Here is an 18,690-nt window from a genome sequence, read left to right on the forward strand (position 1 = left end):
GACGTTTTGGACTAAAATGCCCTTAATTTTTTTTCCTTTCAAAAATATATTTATTCTGTCATTAAATAATAAAAATTTTACGAAAATTAAATTACAAATTTATCCTTTAATTATTTTAGATTTACAAAAAAAATCTATAATTAAAATTTTATATAAAGTTCAAGGGTTAAAATAAAATTTTACCCTTTTATTAAACTTTTTTATATTTTCAATTTTGTAAAAAAATTATATAAATTTTATGAATTTAAATTTTTTAAAAATATATATATAAATATTTTCCAATTTGTTAAAAAAACAAATATATAATAAGGACAATTTGATCAAATATACATTCCAATAATCTTTTATTTCTTTAACCAAACACGGTAATCTTACATTCCTGCTAAACCAACCAAACACAAAATACAACATTCCCAGTAATCGTATTCCCTGGTAATCTTTTATTCTCACTGGTAATTTTGTATTCCGTGAACCAAATTAATTAATTCACTATTAATTCACTCGGCAGAATATCGATTAAAACCACGAAAAAAGGGAAATGTATACATGAGAAATGACAATGGTAATTTCAGTAATTGCATTTCCCCATCATTCATCATCTTTATTTATAAGATGGAAACGTGAGAGTAGCCCTGAAGAAGACATAAATATTGAAAATTTCAAGCAAAATTTTAGATCGATAACGATTTGGTTCTAGTGAAGAAGTCGAACGGGTTGAAAAAAAAATGTCGGTAACTATTTCGGTAACCAGGACGGCCACGGAAATTTCTGGGACAGATAACAACGATCCGTTTGAAGAGTTATTAACAAGCTTTAAGAAATAAACCTCTCTGCCATAGCTGAATCTCTCGGGACATAGACAAAATGTTATCACAGCAGCAGCCTCCCAATATCATTGAAGTTTGCTTTCAATGCTGAAACAAATGCACCTGCAACAAACATTGCAGAAATCTCAGGCAGGTAATCATACTGAGGTGTTTTTAGGTTTTAGATTCGGGGTTTCCATTGTGTGTCGGAATATTTGCATTTAGAGCAGTGATTTATACCTCCAACTTTGCCGTCAAAAACACGATGATCGGCGGACAACGTCAAGTTCATTTTTGTCACAATTGCAGGCCTCTCAATCCCTGAACAGGAATTCAATAAATGAAATGCAAAACATTTTGAAGCATACCGGAGAAGGGTAACTTACCATCACTTCCAGCCACTGGTTCAACAAATTTGTTTCCTCTACCGACGGCAAGGATACCAGCCTGCCAATATAACGCACAGAGATTTATAGCACTTTGCAATATCCGGATCTCTTTATAGCAGTGTCTTTTACAGTGGTTAGATAATCTAAATATTGCCTCTAGGAAAAAGTTCGGAAACAAAAACAACAATATGAGTGGTTCTCCACTGTATTCAAAGTGAATATTGTCAACAAATGGAAAAGATAGAACTATCCTTTTCCAAATTTATTGCTTTTTGTAGAAGAAAATGTCATTGGACCAGCTACTTTTTCCTTTTGAGGACTGAACGTAACATTATTCATGGTTGGGATAAAGCTGAAGCTATATTAACGTTTTCTTAATGTTCTCGGTAGGTGCATGTATGAGCAAGCATGTAGCACATTCTCAACATATATATGTACAAACATGTGCACGCACACTCGCACGCACACTCACACGCGTGCGCACACGTGTGTGTATGAGAGAGAGAGAGAGAGAGAGAGAGAGAGAGAACCTGTGGGGGATTTATAATTGCACAAAAGTGGTCAACAGGAAACATCCCCAGATTTGAGATGCTGCAGAAAATTACAATTTCTCAATATTTCTTTCAAATATTAAAACGGTAGAGTGGAAAACTAAGATCCCATACGTATATATTAAAATTCATACCTGAATGTTCCTCCTTGAAATTCGTTTGGTAAAAGCTTCCCAGCCCGTGCCTTTTCAGCTAGTTGCTTTACCTGATGGTCAAGTTAAAGAAGATGAATAAAACAAAAACCAGAATGGAAATCGATGAATACTAAAATATTAAATGAGAAGACACAGATCAAAAGAATAAAATTAGCATGTAATTCTGACCTCGTCAGCTATCATCTAGTATATTGCAGATTGTTTTAAACATCTAGTTTAACTTAAGCTACATCTATAAGGAGCTTTTGATTAGTCAACGTATTTAAAGAGACTACATCTCAATGTGTTGTGCACCTAGATTTAAACAAGCTCAAGATTTAGAAAACAAAGTTGTTAAACTAAAGAGCGGGTAGAGGTCGAAGATGAAAGTACCTCTGAGGAGATTGATGAAATGGATTTCTGATCGGCATTCCTTACAATTGGGGTCATTAAACCCTGCGACACAAATAATATAATTAGGTTGGTCCATAGAAACTGAGACCAGCATGTTATAGGATGTGTACCTTCTCAGTAGCAACTGCAATTGATATGTCAACAGAATCACAAAAAATTATTTCCCCTTTCTCAACATCCCAGTAAGCTGCAGTCATTGACATAGCGACATTTTTAGTTAGAAATAAGCTAAAAAGGCTATAATTTTTGTTGAAAGTTAAATAGTCAATGAAGAAAAACGAATTATATATGTATTTTCCACTCTATAAAAATGCACTTATTATTGGTAATCTGATTCTGGAATTTCTTATAAATAGTGAGTACACTCAACACACTTTGTTTGACCAATTAATAACCTTAGTGCCCTTCTAGTTTGAAACTTCTTCAATCAAATTAGTACTCTAAGTAACCTTCCAATTTGAAACTAATTCAATGCAACCATATACTATTGATACAAAACAAAATTTTCCTCATTTGGATGTTAGATAAGGCTCATCATATAGTATTGATGTAAGAACTTAACTTCAGATTTATATTAAAGTGAAGAAATATATTATGCAACAATAAAACAGTTTCCAGACTTATCTTTTCAAACTAAGCTGAAAACCATTTATAGACCAGCTACTACGAACTAGCCATTGAACTAGTTACTGATATGTAAGAAACAAAATGACCACACGGTCTAAGGGCAATTCCTTCATTAAGGAATGTTGAAGTTCTGGTTTGGGTGTGAAAAAACAAGCAGCGCTGGCAGAGGAATGAAAGAGGATTACATCCCAACTAATAATTCAGCCAACAAATCAACAATAAAAATATGCATAAAGGTAGAAAAGAATAAAAACAAAATATTTTCTAATGCAAAAGCACTGAAAAATGCATCAGTTTAAAAATGTGTCACACCCAATGTTTTCAGATGAAAAATCAGATTGGAATCTAGTCTAAGAGAGGAATATCACCCAACATCTTTAGGAATATTTACATATTACAATAGGTCATACTCTTATTAGTTGCCTTGCCTTGGCTACCCATGTTTACTGAGAAATCTAGGAGGACCAACTCAAATGAAATTAAGTCTTACCATTAGCTTCAGGTACATTTTTCAGAGCAACTGCAACCGCTTTTATGACAATGTCATTGACTGAAACTTTAATATCATGTTTCTCTGCAAATTAAGAAAGCAAAGAACGATCAGTAGTAGACCAAGCTACCAACAAGAAAAATCACACTGATGATACAGGGATTTATTCGATACCTTTAAGCTCCTTCCTAAAAGAAAGAAGAGGATCCAGGACAACATCTGATGAACACAATAAAACAGTTAAGTTTGAAAATAAAATGATACTAAAACTTGTAGATAATATTTAATGTTCCTACCTGAAGATAAATACAAATGTGGTGTAGTCTGTTTAGATTCCAATAACCTCCTTGCAATAACCTGCAGAATGATTACAAATTCTGTAAAAAAGAAATAACCAAAGTTCTCCATTAAACCATATAAAACAACATATTTATTGAGACCAATCAGAACAATATCTGAACATATAGTAAATAAAAATGTTTGAAAAAAGAAATCCAAGAATACCAAACAAATAGATCAATTGGAATATGTCCTAATAACAACATTTGACAGTATAACAAATGAAAAGGTTGTCAACACTCAACAGAACTTATAGAAGTAACAGATACATTTTTTCTTCGAACTACTTAGATTTCACAACAAAGAATCAATAATAAGACTTCCTTGAGCTATGGTATTTTATCATCTAAAAAAATGAATAAAAAATATTTATAGAAAGCCACCAGACATTTACATGCGTGAACTTTAAGGAAGATTAGCATTTTCAAATACTTCTAATGCAATTATAGTTTGATAACACTGCTAATTATATGGCCATTTCATATGCATTCGACTCAAACAAAATCTGGAAGGCATGCCTGAAAATGGAACACAGCAAAAAACAGCATGCTTCCCTCTGTGTACCTTAAATATTTGATTTGTTCACAAAGACATTTCAAAACATACCAAGGTTCACATTCTATAGATTCCTTATTTCATTTCCAAATAGAACAGAAAAAGAATAAAATAGCATAAAATAAGAGAACCGTCAAAACTCTCATTATCCTATTCAATCAATACTCTGCAAACCTATTGTGGAATAACCATAAAGGCCATCCTTTTCGGTGAACTCAGATTAAAATAATTTACTTTCCAGTGAAACTTAGCGATTAAGCAATAAACCAAGTCCTTTGACTGTTGCTCCCCTTAACTTCCATCAAATGTATTCATGTAAAATTCCCAATTTTGGCAAAGTATCTTGCACCATTTTAATTCCAAACCATTCAACACTACCATCTGCCTTTAACATCAGTTATTAGCACATGCATATTAACTTTCTTATGTTGTATTATGCATATTTTTTCCCAATCTCCTACATCAAGCTACACTTAAGTTTACGAAGAGGTTGACTTTTATCTTTAATATCGACCTAGTTAGTAATTCCAATTCCAAAGTCTCTTGCCTTTTAGTTCCCATATAATCGGTGAATGAAACATACCTTGCGAATTTGAGTATTGGGCAAGTCTTCAAAAGAAACTGACTGCTGTGGACGAGTCTTTGACTCAGGACTCCCTGAAGGAGATTTCTGAGTTCTGGTTTGAGGTGATGGTTTTTTTTCAGATGGTGAAATTTTGGAAGATCCTTTTCCAGACTTAATCGCTTCCAAAACATCCCCTTTAAGCAAAGTACCATGAGGACCTGATGCCTTCAGTGATGAAGCATCTAATCCATATTCCGAAATAAGCAACTTGGCTGATGGGCTGATCTTTGTAAAACCAGACTTCTGCTCTTTAACTTCACTTTTGGATTTTTTATGCCTTGGTTCTTGCTTTTTGACAGCTGAATCACCCACAACGGAACTCTTCACAGCTTTGATATCATTTGGATCTTCAACCTTGCAATGTAACAAGCATTAGTCCTCATATGATTGATGTCATTACCATTAACTTGACTTCGAAAAATTCAGTGACTAAACATAAAGAGGTCAATTAACAACAATATGAAATAGTCAACTTAAAAGCACATAATGACAACTTACTGTTATTGCAATAGGTTGTCCCACAGCCACGTCCTTTGAACCTTCAGGAGCCAGTATCTTTGCAAGATAGCTGCATCCCACAATTTCAACTCACAATTGTAAGTTTGTAATTAACATAAATTACTCACAGAAATGAAAACCGTGTCAATCTCTCATCTAAGAAAGCCTTTCCTTTGCTATTAACCCACAGAAAACACGCTTGATTCTTAATTGAATTGTGCTCGACCTGATTTTGTGGTCAAGTGATAGGATTTGACTTACCTCAACACGTAGATACAGTTCAGTTTTTCCAAAATGGTGTTTTCTCAATTTGGCATCCTATGGTATTTTTACCCTGTTAGTCTTACTGCTAGATATGACATCTACATATGTGCTCTATGGCAAACTCATGCTTATGCCTCACAGTAATGTTTATGCCCCATGATTTTTGGGGTATAGAAATAACTGCCTTGGTTTAGCTGCCGCCTGCCGGCCAAGTGTAATAAGCATATATGAGCATGGTCATATTCCCTTGAAAACAAATATAAAAATACTAATAGTTAATACCCAAAGGTGTTTATCATCTTAAGTCATATTGAGTATTCCATAAGCGCCACTTTGGATGATTTAAGCTTGTATTTCACTATTTCTAATCTTTTTGGATGGAGAAAATAACAAATGATCAGCTATAGAAATTAAGCTAGTGTGGCATCTACACTATCTACAGGTGACGTTCTTTACCATTAGACTTGCTACCAGAAATAAACTCCAAAGCAAATAAAGAATATTACCCCTCTTCAAGGCTCTCGAATTCAAGGGTTGCTTTGTCGGTCTCAATCTCACATATGATGTCCCCCACTTCAATCTGCTCAGAGTTAGGTATCAATGTGAACGAGGTTATGATTTACACAAGTAGAAAGAGATAGCATTTTAAACTAATCTAATAATGTGTGCTTATAAAACCAACCTTGTCCCCTTCTTTTTTTGTCCACTTGAAAATGTTACCCTGATTCTGTATATTAAATATGAAAGGGCAAATATAAGTTTTGCAGTAAAAAATGTCGGAAGAGTATGTTCATGTTTTAAACTAAATTTTGTTACCATTGTAGGAGAGAGTGCTGGCATTCCAATAACAATGTGTGGAGGAAGATATGATGCATTGACATTAGAACTTGGTTTGTCTTCATCTTTGGAGCTTTCAATATCCTTAGGAGCTGTTTTCTCATTAACATCTGATCCACCCCCAAGTGTAGAAGGGATCTTCTCGATATTTTGTTCATCCTCAACCTTGTCAACCCATCCAAATGAGTTTTAACAAACTGTTTATTGCATAGTTGGTACTCAACAAAAATTATTACTTTCTTTGTCACAATAAATTTGACACTTTTGTACTTTTAAATTGTCCCATTCAAATTGTCACTTTGAAAAATTCACCATTAAAAGTCATATTTCCTTTTCTACCCTTTTCTTAGTTTTCCACGAAAAATCAAATTTAATTTTTCAAAGAAAAAATTGTCATTTGAATTTTTTTTTTTGATAGGAATAGTAGGCCTCACTAAAAACCCCCTTCATGATTAACGGAACTTGAAAATAGTTCCTTAATCAGCGGAAGGAGGAAAAGAGTGCCCTAGGAGTTCATTAATCTTAAAACATTACAAAGTAATACAATGTCTAATCTCCCTCCAGAGATAAAAAGCCAAAAAGAACCAGCCCTTAATAGAACATAATACTCAACCAATACCAGACTTAGCTAGAACATCCGCCTCTATATTGGCTGTTCTACTAACCCATCTAATAAGACCTTCATAAACACTAAGCTTTTGAATAATTTCCTTAACAACTTGAACATAAACGACAGGACAAGAACCAACATCCTTGACCCAACCAATTGCCACCTTACTATCACTCTCGATAATCAATCTCTCTTTAAATTTGTGGCGAATAGATTCATAATAAAATAACCCCTTTAGGATAGCTTTCAATTCCATCAAAGTTGGAGGTCCCGGACCAGCAGGGTCTTTGAAGGAGCCGAGAATCGAACCAGAACTATCTTTCAGAACGCCACCTAAACCACTCCTCTTCCAATCACTAGAAGTAGCCGCATCCACATTAAGTTTAATAAAACCTTCTGGAGGAGGGGACCAAGGAACCTTAGATGAAATCCGATTAGTATAAGACGAGCAAGAATCCACTAAGGACGGGTCGGCAATAAGAGCATCCTTGGAAATAGAAATCTGAGTTTCCCTAGCTAGAAACCATGAAGCAAGCCTGCACCTAGCTAGATAGAATATTTCTACTCGATCAAACTTCCCTCCTTCAAACACTATATAATTCCTAGTTTTCCATATTGTCCATAAGACCACTCCAGGGATAAATGACCACATCAGAGAGTTGGTCTTTAGGTTAGTCCATGCTACTAGGAATTTTTTGCATCTTCATGAAAAACAGACTGAAAATTCCAATAACCCATGAATTTAGTCCATATTGGCCAAACAACCGAACATGAAAAAAATAGATGAGATGAAGACTCTTCTTCTAGATTACAAAAAGGACACATAGAATCATTTATGCCCTGAACACCTCTCTTAACCAGAGCTGTCTTCACTGCCAGCTTCTTTAAGATAACTTGCCAAAGAAAAGTCTCCACTCTTGGAGGCAGCATGCCCCTCCAAACAATAGATTTCCAAAAATTAGCTTCCTCCAAATCAGAAATACCCGAATAATATAGATTGGCACATGATTTAACATTGAAAACCCCTTCTCCATTCCCCTTCCACAACAGTCCATCAACCGCATCAGTAGAAACAGAAAATTCTGAAATAACAGCCATCAAGTTTAACCATTGTTCAAATTCCCAGTCATTCAACTCCCTTCTCAACTGGACGTTCCAAAACCAGCCCCCAGAACTGTAATCCCCAAACTGAAATAATCTTCCGGTTTTGTTCACTGCAATAGAGAATAGTCTAGGGAACATGACCCTCAAAGGATGATCCAATGCCCAATTGTCTTGCCAAAACCGAATATTCCTCCCATTGCCAATTTTGTAGCTATAATTGCTTCTGATACTACAGCCCATCGAATCAGCTTTAAAATGATTATTCACCAAAGATCTCCATATCCAAGAAGATTTAGGAGAAACCTTACTATCAAGCTGCATCAATGAAGAATCCAATTTGTATTTAGTGCAAATCATTTCCCTCCAAACTGCCTTCCTCTCCATAGCAAACCTCCAAGCCCACTTTTCCAATAAAGCCCTATTCATCGTATTTAAATTAGGAACTCCCAAGCCTCCTTCAATTTTTGGTTTACAAACGTTGGACCAGCTTACCCAATGGATTTTATTTCTCCCACCTCCTCCACCCCATAAAAAATTTGACATAATAGAGTTTAGGGTCTTGTATACTGAAGCTGGTACCTTAAATAATGACAAATAGTATATAGGAAGTGAACATAGGACTGATTTAATCAAAACCAGCCTGCCCGCCAGTGACAAAGAAGAGCCTTTCCAGCCTGCTAACCTCTTATTGAAGCTTTGAACCACTGGATCCCACAGAATGTTAGAGTTCCTGTGTGGACCAAGAGGGAGTCCCAAATATTCAGAGGGAAAATAACCCACTGAACATCCAATCGTAGTTGCCCAATCCTTAATTTCCTCTTCCCTTAAATTCACCCCAAACAATTTGCACTTCTTCAAGTTCAACTGAAGTCCAGAAATAATCTCAAACACTCGAAGCACCCTCTTCACATTCAAGATCTGTTTTTTCGACGCACCACAGAATATTATAAGGTCGTCAGCAATTGTAGATGTGTTAAATTAAAATTCTTCTCCCCATTTGTAATCATCAAACTCGAAAAGAGACCCCCTGAAACAGCTTTAAGTATCAATAAATTCAATAGTTCCCCAACTATATTAAACAACAACGGAGACAACGAACAGCCTTGACGAAGACCCTTAGCCATTGGGATTTCCTCGGTTGGAACCCCATTCACCAAGACTGAAACAGTTGCTGAAGTGATGCACTTCGAAATCCACCCTATCCATCTAGAACCAAATCCCATTTCCTTCATAATTCTGAACAAAATAGGCCAGTCAAGAGTATCATATGCCTTCTTGAAATCAGCTTTAAAAACACATCCTTTTAAACCATTCTTCTTCCAAAAGTCAATCCCTTCATTGGCTATAAGGGAACAATCCAAGATTTGTCGACCGGGAATAAAAGCGAATTGACATGGACTGATCAAATCTGAAATGCAGCTCCTAAGTCTCCTTGACAGACATTTAGAGAGGATCTTGTACAAACCACCCACTAAGCTAATAGGTCTAAAATCGTCCAAACCACCAATGTTTGAAATTTTCGGAATAAGAGTGATGAAAGTGTGATTTATTCCATGTTCCCAATCCTTTCCCAAGTAAAATTCTTAAAGAAGGTCATAATATCTTCCTTAAGTACCTGCCAAAACCTCTTGAAAAAACCCATATTAAAGCCATCGGGACCCGGAGCTTTGTTACTTCCACAAGACTTCACAACATCCCAAACTTCCTCCTCTGAAAATTCCTTCTCTAAGAACTGATTCTGCTCCAAAGAAATTCTGGAAAAATCCAGATTTAATTCATCAATTTCTAGAGTAGATCGGTTATTGTAGATCTTAAAAAAATAATCCTTCACAATGTCCTTAATAGCAATTGGGTCTTCAACTATTTCTCCTCTAAAATTAAGTGCCACCAGTGCATTCCTCTTCTTCCTAACCGTAGCACAGGAATGGAAGTATTTAGTGTTGCGATCCCCGTCTTCAATCCATTTAGATCTCGAATACTGAAACCAAATCTGCTCTTGGATCTTGTGCAGCTTCCACAATTCTGCTCTACAATTATTCAACTCAGTTAATACCTCACTATCGACAGCACCCTGCTTTTGTTGAATATCAGCCTCTATCTTCGAAATTTTCTTCTCTAACTCAGAAATCAAGTCTCCTGGATACTTATCTCTGTTTCCAGACCACTTTTTAATTGCATGTTTGGCACTCCTTAAAAGACTAAAAGCACCTGCCTTCTTCTGACTTTTCTTAGAACTCTGAATAGAAGAAATAACCATATCCTCAAAACCCTCCTCATCCATCAAATAGTTGAACATTCTAAACGGTTTTTGACCCCAGTCCACTCCTTTATTCACAAGAATTATGGCATTGTGATCTGACAATGATCTTGGTAGAAGAGACTGTGAAATGTCCGGAAATAACGCTAGAAATTGACTGTCAACCAAAAAACGATCTAATCTTACAAACGTGGGATTCTCTTGGTTATTACACCAAGTGAACCTTCCCCCATTCAAAGGAAGATCAATTAAGCCCGTATGAAGAATGAAGTCATTAAAGATCTCCATTGAGCTCCTACTTTGGCCTCTGCCCATCTTCTCATTTTCTTGTAAATAAACATTGAAGTCCCCTCCCACACAAACTGGAAATTCTGTCCACTAAGAAAACTGCTTAATTCTTCAAAAAAATCAGCTTTCTCTTCCTCCACTGCTGGACCGTATACATTAATGAAACCACAACTGAAGTTTTTATTCCGGAATTTACCAAAGGTAGCTATAAATCTCCTACTAATAAACTGACTCTCCAACTCAAAGATATTGTCATCCCAACAACACAACAGGCCCCCCGCTGATCCAACTGAAGGAGATTCCAAAACTCCTTAAGCTTATTAATCCCACTTCTCCTAAAGAAAGACCTCTTAAATTTTTCAGTCTTAGTTTCTTGTAACCAAAGGAAAGTAGGATTTAAGCTAGTGACTAAATTCTGAACAGCCCTCTTTTTTCATTTTTCCCCAGACCCCTAACATTCCATGAACATATTACTAACTTTGACATCTTCATAAAGGGAACAAGGTACAAACAAAACCCTCAATCAACCAAACCTTGATTAATCCCAATCAAGCCTTTCTCTAGAGCTATGATTTTTTCCAAAAATGCTTCTTTCCCTTCCTTAAAAGATACTCCCAAAAGCTTACTAACCTCCCAAGTTTCAACAGCTTCTTTCAATAAACTCGAGAAAGCTGAGGAGGATGCTGTATCAATGCTCACCTGGTCAAGAGCTTCTCGAAACAGGATCCTTCTAGCTCTCCTCTTCCTTCTAATTAACAAACCAGATTTGGGTCTTAAGCATTCACCTTCAGAACAGTAACCTTCAATCTCCCGCTCTACGGTCCCATCCCCAAGACCATTAACAGAGCTAGGAAGAAGACTCCCATCAGCAATGAGCTCTGTTGAAAAACAAATCTGATTTGCAATGCTGGAGTCCACATCCAACTTCCTCTGCCCCACCTTGGTGCCACCTTTTTCATTCGTAAAGTTCAACAAATCTCCATACCAATATCTTCTATCCCTCGACCTGCTATAGACCCTTTTGCAACTGCTCAAACTTCTAGTTTCCAGCACCTCACTCTCAGATGAGACCTTTCTTCTAGAGCAGTGTAACTGTCTCCCCCTTGAGATGTTTCCTAAATTAGTTGTAACCGGATCAACCAACCTTAAACTTTCTTCTTCAGCCTCTATTTCTGCATTAACCACCTTCTCTGTAATTGGGTTCTTCTCCAATACTTTAAACGTTTTCTGTTTTTCCCATCTAAATTAAGGTTCTCCACAAAATCCCCAAACTTATTAACTATATATGCTGGCCCAGAAATGAAACCCGAAAAATCTTTTGACCCAGACTGCCCAGAATTTTCAGAATGGGCTTGAGACCCATCAGCCGAATAATGTTGACTTCTAATCCCCAAACCTGCAAACTCACCAACTTGTAGACTCCAACCTTTTGACTTTCTGGCATACTACATTTAATACCTTTCCTATCTAAGGGAAGCCTTGCTAGCTGTCTATTCTCACTAACTCCTCCAGAACCACTGAACACACCCTGCTCAATCCAATTGTCCACTGACAGACGATTTTCCTTGCTGCACCTGCCTCCCCTTCCCCATGATTGACAACAGCCTGTCTACCTCCTCCTCAGACCTAATTTCTTCAGAAAATGCCTCATCGGAATCCTCCACCGGAAAATTACTGAAAAACGAACTTGAATACTCACTTGCTGATCCAATCTTAATACTTACTTTGAATGATCTTCCATAAGATCCAAGAGTGATCACCTCTGGAACATCAAAGGGGCTTTCCACCCTCAATAAAATTCTTGCCATTGTAAGGTCTTCTCTTTTCCTTGTACTCTCATGAATACCTACCACTTTGCCCCATCTCCCAGCCATTTTCTCAAAGAAAGATTCATTCCAGCATAACAAAGGAACCCCTATTAATTCTGTCATGCAGAAGGCCATGGGAACTCCGGCCTCATTCAGTAAAGGTTCCACTCGTTCAAACCACTGTTTTAAAACCTCTTCCTTTTTGCTCCATAAATCCAGCATCTCCTCATGGGAATTGAGAACTAAAACGCAAGAGTTCCAACATAACCCCATCTAGCAATTTGAACATCATAGCCTTCCTTAAATAAGGCATTCCGAATGAACTCAACTTGAAACGAGTATTTGATAATCCCTGTTAACGACCTCTTCACCCAATTGGCACTTTCTGATGGAATATGCATCTCCATAATGTTTTTCTTGACATTCCTCCTTTGGACATCCTCAGACAATAGTTCTTTATACCCCCTTGTAATCCCATTTGACATCAGAGCATCCCTATAAGTTCTATCGTCCCTTCTACTTCTGATAATATTTTCTCTTTCTCTTGATTTCGAAGAATCTGCAAAAATCTGACCTGAAGCCTCGTTTGAAGAAGTAAGCACCACCCTTGACCTTGAACGATCATCCTTAAATCTGGCAGGACTAACTAAGATCTTCCTTCCATCAATCACAATCCCATTTAACTCATCAACAGCCCTCCTTAAATCTTCCTCCCTCTTAAAATGAACAAAAGCAAAGGTGGAAAATCTGTACTTAGGATTTCTAATTTGATTGGGAATGAAAACTCTCATAACGGACCATGGACTAAGAATAATTCCTTAAGAGTATGACGAGGAAACCCTCCTGCTCAGATTGTCGATAAACGCCGACCAACACTCATCGGGAACTGACTTTTTTTTAAAATTCTCTCTCTCTACGTTTTTCTCTCTCTCACTCATTTTTCTAAAATTACTAAATTGTCATTTGAATCATTTACATCACATCCCTTGCAAAAACTTTTTCTTCCTAAAACTACGTAAAAAGACAAGGTGAGACAAAAAAAAGGACGTGGGGAGTAATTAAAAGAAAAAAGAATGAATAAAAAATTGATATCAAAAGCTATTCACTGTTAAATAAGATCAAAATTTATTGTTAATCAAAAGGTACTTTTCCAATGATGATAACACTTTTTATGAATCTTATGAACGTAAGTCCTATTTATATTGTTGTTATTCCTTAGACATTATCGAACCCTAAGGAACATAAGAAGAAGTGTTTAACTTGCAAAAACTGGTACACAGAGCAGATGTTCATTAGATCAGAAAGGGGTGTGTAGAAGAGCATGGTACGGAAGACAGAAAAAATTCCCCAAGTGCCAAGCTAGACTATTTTCTTCTAGAAAATTTCAAATTGAATCAGATTTATAAATTTATTTATAGTATGCCATTAAAGGATTGACAAAAGAATAAATACCATTACTGCAATGGGTTGCCCCACAGGCACATCTTTTGACCCATCAGGTACTAGTATCTTGGCCAGAAACCTGCAGATAAGCACTCCAACCAGAAGCAAAGGGAAAAGAAATTAAGAATGGATATGAAATTCGATAATTCAGGTGTAATCTTTGGTCAATGTAAACAAGATGAAACCTCAAAAGATAATTGTATAAAAGGTTCACGTGAAACAATAGTAAGTTGTAACAGGAAACTGGAAATCCCATAGGCAGATTAAATTTAGTGGCATTACCAACATGCCACTCTAAAGAATAAATTAGGCCATAAATCAAACACTGAGGAAGTTGAAATTTTTAAAGCAGTAAGAGGAAAGAGTATAGTTTACCCTTCTTCAAGACATTCAAACTCAAGTGTGGCCTTATCTGTCTCTATTTCACACAGTACATCACCCGGTTCAATCTGTTAGAAAAGCATAAATGGTGAAAAAATAAATCACAATGAAAGAATTAAATCAATCTGCAGTCTGCACCTTACCACAAGACTTTTTTTCCCCTTTTTAACTATCTTAAATTTATAATTCAGATATAAAGACCATAGTCCATACAACCTACACCTTCCAGTAATTACTGCTATAACTCACCTTATCTCCTTCTTTCTTCTTCCATTTTGCAATGTTACCTTGGGTCTGCACAGAAGCAACAAGTGTCACAAGCTTGACCAATGGAATAGTGGGAGAACATCTATATCCTAGAAATTTTATGATGCTAACATCCCAAAATATATTACCATTGTTGGAGACAAAGCAGGCATCCCCAGCACCGTATGCTCAGGAAGGTCTGTAATAAACATAATGATAAGCAAGGATACAAATCTTTGGAAGATATCACAATGAAGGACGCATGTAAAACCTAGTTACTAAAAAAACAGAGAAGAAATATGTACCATTTTGATAATTATACATGAACCTAGAACCTACTCTAACCCGTCTCAATATTTTTAAAGCTAGGCTAAGGCCCAGCATCCCACCAATGCATTATGAAACCAGAAAATCTATTTAACTTACATAACCAAAAGTGATACATTCCAATTTGAAACATTGAGATAATTTACATGTAAATTTTAAGCTGAAGAATATAAGTAAAGGTTTTCAAACAGATTTTGCACAAAGACAATTTACTGATTTTGCATTTGTCCTTAGACAGCCGAGAGGCAAATATCACATCCAAACAATAACCTAGGGCACAGCAGCTAATTCTTCGGCCATATAGTGCATATATCACTCAGGCTAGGAAGTTAAGTATTATTCGGCCAAGAAGATTTATAACTACTGAGAAATCTAAAATAATGAACCATAGTATCATACATAATCCCTGTATCCTTAATACCAAATAATCTAGTTAAATTGATTTTTAGAATTTCCACCACCCATCATGCACAACTGTTTCTGATTAAAAAATATAGATGATTTTTACTTCAACCTATACAATTTTTTTGTGAAAGTTTACCAGTAAATAACTGTGTAGATAAATATCCATGACTAGCATTAAGACATAAGATCAGAGCCCAGCACTTGTCAAGTGCTAGATTATGACTCTACATCTACAAGAAATTCATGTAACAGCCAATAAGTACATTTTGTAATAGATAGAGAGAGATTAAACAGTCAAGCTATTCTAGCTGGAAAAAATTTTATGACCCAGATACCAATCATAAGATCATATCTACTTTGCGTTATTTGAAATGGGGGGAAATGCAAAGTAAACCACTCAGAGGAACTCTGTAAAGACTTTGAAAATGACAATCTGCAGCAAATAAATGTTGAAGTAAAGATGTCATATACCTGCAGAAGAGAAATGCCGAACTCCAATCTGCAACTCCAAAACATATTGCATCAGAAAACAACCTAACTGCAGAACAATGCAAGTAATAATTAAATACCAACCTTGAGCTTTGATGAATTACTGCATACGCCAACTATGCTGGACAAAGCATTGGGCCTGCCATGAGAGGAATTAGCGGAAAGATTCAGAAAGTATGCAACACAGCGACATATGTCCAAATAAAGGAAAAACAAATTGAGCCCACTTCAACATATTTGCGTTATTTACACAAGATTGTATTGGTTTTGGATAGAAAAATCAAGAAGGGAAAACAACATCAGCCAACTCAAAACCCGGTTAAAAGTTATTCCCTATATTTTTTCTGGTTTAAATTTTGTTACACAAGCAAGAAAAGGTTATCGTTACAAATAATGATGAAAAAAGTAAAAACAGTGCATAAGTGAGTAATAAATCAAGTAAAGCCATAGTAACAAGATTTAATCTCGACAACAGGAAGTCAAAAGATGCAAACCTTAAGCAAGATCCATTCCAGTCCTTGAAAGGCCTTTCCACATTTGAAGTGCTGCAGCAGCAAATCGATAAGGACATAAGCAAAAGAACCAAAACTCATGTGAAGGTGTTACACTTAACACGAATTAAAGGAAATATCATATGATACAAGTGACAAAGAAAATTCATAATTAAGAGTCAGATTCCTACCTTATAAGAGTTAACTTAAAATGCCAAACTGCCATTTTTCACTTGGAAATGAAAGCATTACTTAAATAGCAAGAACATTGTGCATAATGGAACATAAAAAATAAGACTAAATCTATATAATTACAGAGAGAAAGAAAGATTATCCGGTAACATTTTTCTCCATAGTTTCAAATAGCATAGTTTTATTTCGAGCACCATTGCAATAAAATTCTCTAACTAATCTCAAAACAGAAATTCTCACAAACCCAACTCTCAAAATCACTAGTTTCTCCTATTAACAAAAGAAGAACATAAAAAGCAATTCTCCATTCGATTTCAAAAACTAAAAGTCGCACAGAAAAAAAATAAAATTCTAAACAGTATTACTTCCCATCCAAAAGGATTCCAAACAGATGCATAAGATGATTATCATTGCAAGTATCCAATACCGTTCATAAATGGAAAAGGAAGAGATCAAATACCGAGAGAGTGATCTGGGTGAGGCGTAGGAACATAGAAAACGTGCTCTAAAGAGAGATGGGACGGCTCTTGAGAGAACTGGATTCCTAAGCCGTGAAATCGCCATTGAAAATTTCTTTGAATTAACAGCTTCGAATTGATTCAAATTACAGTTTCATGGATGAAGAAGAGGAAAAAGAATGAAAGTTGGTTCTTTTGTTCTTCAGATCGTAAAATGGCTGCGCCAAAGCGCATACATCGATGACTTTACTATTGTTTCTTGGATAAACCGCACAAACAGTCCCTAACATTTAGATTACTTTCTCTTTTCACCACTTACGTAATTTTTTTAATTTGAATGAATATAAAGTAATATTTATTTAAAGATTCTCAATCATTCGATATTGAACTTTCATATCCCTACAAACGTGGTGCATACAAAGGTGATCCCTTTTAAGGTGAACGATTCACGGCGATGAATGATTGATATTCATAAGGTAATTTCTTCAAAATGGTCGCAACTTGTTCATATTCTGAAATAGAAAGCTAGTAAGAAGTCAGGCATCACAAACTTTTTTTACCTAAGCAATATACGCTCTCATACAGAGATCAATCTTTCGAACAACCTTTAATTTGTAATGAAGATTCATAGTCGTCGTGGTCGATTTACTCGCAAAGAATCGATTGATTGTACGTCAGATCTTGACCACTATTTCAACCCTAACCAATTGCGGAAGAAGCAGAGGATGATATTCAAGAGACGTTAGGAGGTCAAGGTCCTGTCCTGGACAATGAAGACTTCATATTCCTCATTCTTCACTACATCTCTATTTTCAAGGACACCGTGGGATTCGATATCGGTATTACTCCAGTGAAGAGTTTCTATAGTCGGCTCTGTTTTAAAAATCGGACCGGATCGGTCGGTTCAATCGGGAACCGTTGTTTAGTCCGGTTCAATCTAAACCGGTTGAACCGTTATTATGAACCGGCTAGAACCGCTGAACCGTTCGAACCGGACCGGCTGAAAACCGGGAAAAACCGGAAAAAACCGGAAAAAACCGGGATTTTTGTTTTTTTTTAAATTAAACCAAACAACGTCGTTTGTTGAACGAGCCAAGTCGAACTCGAGTATTGCTGAACTCGACTCGAACTTGAAAACTTTAAAAGTAAGCTCAACTCAACTCAAACTCACAAGCTAAAAATTATCAAGTTCAACTCAAACTTGAAATATAATATTGAAACTTGAACTCAAAAAGGCTTGAACTCAAAAAAATTTAGAAGCTTTATTGAAGCCTAAAATTCGAGCTTGATTGAAGTGAAAGAATAGTTCACTCAATGCTCACCAAAAGTCTCCATGATTTTGAATGCCAAATTACCTCTATTATTTATAGAAGTTAGTTGTGATGCGCTTCTATGTTTTTTAGCAATGTGAGATTGTTTTGTTCTCATATTTTTACTCTTTAGACTTTTGGGATGCTCTTCTATGTTTCTTAGCCATGTGGGATTGTTTTTAAAAAAAAATTAAACCAAACAATATCATTTTGTTATGATTTTTTAACTCCAAATTTAATTTTTAATTATAATTATATAAATATATTTATTATTTAATATATTTTACCTTAAATATTATGTTGTAGTTAATTTGAATTATTTTATTTCACTTGATTTTATGGTTTTTAACTT

General features: G+C 35.7%; 1 protein-coding gene across 3 annotated transcripts; it reads right to left on the reverse strand.

The window, feature by feature from the left end:
• Positions 1-489: 489 nt before the first annotated feature.
• LOC120156247 (dihydrolipoyllysine-residue acetyltransferase component 1 of pyruvate dehydrogenase complex, mitochondrial-like) lies at positions 490-17,206 on the reverse strand. Of its 3 annotated transcripts, none has more exons than XM_039167627.1 (23): positions 17,031-17,200; positions 16,382-16,432; positions 15,972-16,026; positions 15,870-15,903; positions 14,816-14,865; positions 14,670-14,714; positions 14,415-14,488; positions 14,049-14,118; positions 6,509-6,694; positions 6,375-6,419; positions 6,199-6,272; positions 5,429-5,498; positions 4,889-5,284; positions 3,708-3,768; positions 3,586-3,630; positions 3,412-3,495; positions 2,405-2,481; positions 2,274-2,336; positions 1,881-1,951; positions 1,726-1,786; positions 1,193-1,253; positions 1,047-1,127; positions 490-929 (listed from the first exon to the last, which is right to left on the reverse strand). In XM_039167627.1, exons 1-23 carry the CDS (start codon positions 17,132-17,134, stop codon positions 871-873), a joined length of 1,917 nt encoding a protein of 638 aa, XP_039023558.1. In that variant the 5' UTR covers positions 17,135-17,200; the 3' UTR covers positions 490-870. The 3 variants fall into 3 exon arrangements, 2 of the variants coding, with proteins under 2 accessions (XP_039023558.1, XP_039023561.1); XM_039167630.1 differs by having other exon boundaries at positions 491-929; positions 15,870-15,897; positions 17,031-17,197; XR_005519047.1 differs by lacking the exons at positions 490-929; positions 1,047-1,127 and adding an exon at positions 1,448-1,638 and having other exon boundaries at positions 1,229-1,349; positions 1,677-1,786; positions 17,031-17,206.
• Between the last annotated feature and the right edge of the window lie 1,484 nt (positions 17,207-18,690).

Source organism: Hibiscus syriacus, unplaced genomic scaffold, assembly GCF_006381635.1.
Source record: "Hibiscus syriacus cultivar Baekdansim isolate YM2019G1 unplaced genomic scaffold, ASM638163v2 tig00111213_pilon, whole genome shotgun sequence".
Taxonomy (NCBI): Eukaryota; Viridiplantae; Streptophyta; class Magnoliopsida; order Malvales; family Malvaceae; genus Hibiscus; species Hibiscus syriacus.

Coding starts and splice junctions, on each gene's coding strand:
- LOC120156247 (XM_039167627.1), bottom strand. CDS start 17,134: ATGGCGATTTCACGGCTTAGGAATCCAGTTCTCTCAAGAGCCGTCCCA. Junction 1,787..1,880: donor TTTCAAGGAGGAACATTCAG/GTATGAATTTTA, acceptor AATTTTCTGCAG/CATCTCAAATCTGGGGATGT. Junction 930..1,046: donor TTTTGACGGCAAAGTTGGAG/GTATAAATCACT, acceptor TGTTTGTTGCAG/GTGCATTTGTTTCAGCATTG.